The sequence below is a fragment of the Lipotes vexillifer genome, unplaced genomic scaffold (assembly GCF_000442215.2).
Source record: "Lipotes vexillifer unplaced genomic scaffold, Lipotes_vexillifer_v1.1 scaffold469, whole genome shotgun sequence".
Lineage (NCBI taxonomy): Eukaryota > Metazoa > Chordata > Mammalia > Artiodactyla > Lipotidae > Lipotes > Lipotes vexillifer.
Window position 1 is genome coordinate 2,963,013 of NW_006788006.1, and position 2,194 is coordinate 2,965,206.

At 57.8% G+C, this 2,194-nt stretch overlaps 1 protein-coding gene across 1 annotated transcript in view; it reads left to right on the plus strand.

Annotated features, from left to right (window-relative positions):
* The window catches only part of PIK3R2 (phosphoinositide-3-kinase regulatory subunit 2), a 9,226-nt gene extending 7,303 nt beyond the window's left edge, over positions 1-1,923 (plus strand). Inside the window, exons 12-15 of the mRNA XM_007461040.1 lie at positions 1-159; positions 976-1,047; positions 1,222-1,392; positions 1,716-1,923. The exon at positions 1-159 is cut by the window's left edge and continues 21 nt beyond it. Coding sequence (XP_007461102.1) covers positions 1-159; positions 976-1,047; positions 1,222-1,392; positions 1,716-1,923 — 610 coding nt within the window. The remainder of the gene's footprint in view (positions 160-975; positions 1,048-1,221; positions 1,393-1,715) is intronic.
* The last annotated feature ends 271 nt before the right edge of the window (positions 1,924-2,194 follow it).

Consider the following 2,194-nt stretch of genomic DNA (forward strand, 5'->3'; position numbering starts at 1 on the left):
GCGACTGAAGTCTCGCATTGCTGAGATCCACGAGAGCCGCACAAAGCTGGAACAGGAGCTGCGGGCACAGGCCTCCGACAACCGAGAGATTGACAAGCGCATGAACAGCCTCAAGCCAGACCTCATGCAGCTGCGCAAGATCAGAGACCAGTACCTCGTGTGAGTGCCTGGCTCTGCACTCACCCGTGGATCCCCCCGTTAGTGCAGGGGCACCTGGTGAGGTGACCTCTGCATGCGTCTCACTCTTGCTTTCTCCACCAACTAGCCCTACCTAATCCCCTAGCCCCCTCGTCTGTCCGCCAGCCCCTTCCCTCTCGATCAGGCCCCTTCTAGCCCCCTCAGAAGGGCTCCCTGTGCGGTGGCCTCAGCCTCAGTTGTGGAATGGGAACACTGCTCTCACGAGGCCAAGTCATTGGGAGCCTCCGACAGGGTCCACTCCATGAATACCAGCTGTGCAACCCAGCACACGGCGCCCAGCCTGAGCCCAAGATCCCTCCTCTGCCCACTGACCCACTGAGGACTTCATCAGGGGCTTCCTTCTTCCGCCTGGGTCTTTGACGCTCATGTACACCTGTTGTGTGCCAAGCACCGTGCACACACGAGTTCACTTGGTCCTTTCAAAGTCCTTTGTGCAAAGGTGCACCACCTTGTAGTCCCCAGGACTGAGCCTCTGATAGTGATAAGACCTTGCCATGATGGCACAATCCAGAGTCTCAAAAAGTGTTAACAGAAACATAATAAATAGGGGGGGTTCCCTGGCAGAGCTTGGGGAGTCCACCTGGGTTCAAGTGGTCCTTGGCCAGGCCAAGGCTGACCCCTTGTGGCAACCAGGAGTATCACACCCAGAACCTGCACTTGTCAGCCCTTGCTTCCAACCAGGCTGGCCTGGCCCATGGTGGCTCGCCCTGCCTGTGTTGCAGCTGCTGTTCCCCTACCAACAGAACAGCAGGAGCCCATCTTTCCTCTTACCCCCAGGTGGCTCACTCAGAAAGGTGCCCGGCAGAAGAAAATCAATGAATGGTTGGGGATCAAGAATGAGACTGAGGAGTGAGTGACCACTTTGTGGTGGGGGGGGAGGGGTTGTCCCAGGGGAGGGGCCATTTTTGGTGGGCTTTGCAGAATGAGTAGGCGTTCACCAGGGAGGGACAGTTGTCCAGGTGGCAGGGGGACCTTGGAGGCTAACGAGTAAGTGACCAGGGCTCCTCCCTGCCTCCCCCACAGCCAGTACTCACTGATGGAGGATGAAGATGATCTGCCCCACCACGAGGAACGCACATGGTATGTAGGCAAGATCAACCGCACCCAAGCTGAGGAAATGCTGAGTGGCAAGCGAGATGGCACCTTCCTCATCCGTGAAAGCAGCCAGCGGGGCTGCTATGCCTGTTCTGTAGTGTGAGTGCCTGGCAAGGGAATGGCGAGTGGACTGAAGGTGGGGAGGAGGGATCCGCCCATTCCTTCCAAGAGCTCTCATTGAGTGCCAACTGTATGTTAGGCCTCGGGAAGACAGGAAGAAGCCCTGGATTCTGGGGGATGGGGGAGGAAGCTGGGACGGTATTAAAGCAGGAGATGGCGGGGTCTGGACCGGGTCGGCATCCAGCATCCAGGAAATGGGGAAATATAAGTCCCAGACAGGGTCACCTGACAGGAATAGGGGGCCGGGGCTGGGAGAGCCTGGTGGGGGACCATCTGACCCACCCCTTCGCCTGCACCCACAGGGTGGACGGCGACACCAAACACTGCGTCATCTACCGCACAGCCACGGGCTTTGGCTTCGCAGAACCGTACAACTTGTATGGGTCGCTGAAGGAGCTGGTGCTGCACTACCAGCACGCCTCGCTGGTGCAGCACAACGACGCGCTCACCGTCACACTTGCCCATCCTGTGCGCGCCCCGGGCCCCGGGCCCCCACCTGCCACCCGCTGAGCTCTGAGCAGGAGAACTGGCCCAGCTGGGGTGGCAGCTACATCCGCAGTCTCCATCTTTTTGAACCTCTCTTCTTTCTTGGGTTTTCTCCATCTCTCTCGTCTTTGTGAATTTCTCCAGGTCTATCTGTTTTTTTCTTCATCTCTTTGCAATTCTGTCTCTCTCAGGTTCTCCTCTGTGTCTGCCTGTCTCTCCATCTCTCTGAGTCTCTGTCCATCTCCCGCTGTCACACCTCGTCTCTTTCTAGCTCCATCTGTCTGTCCTCTCTTTC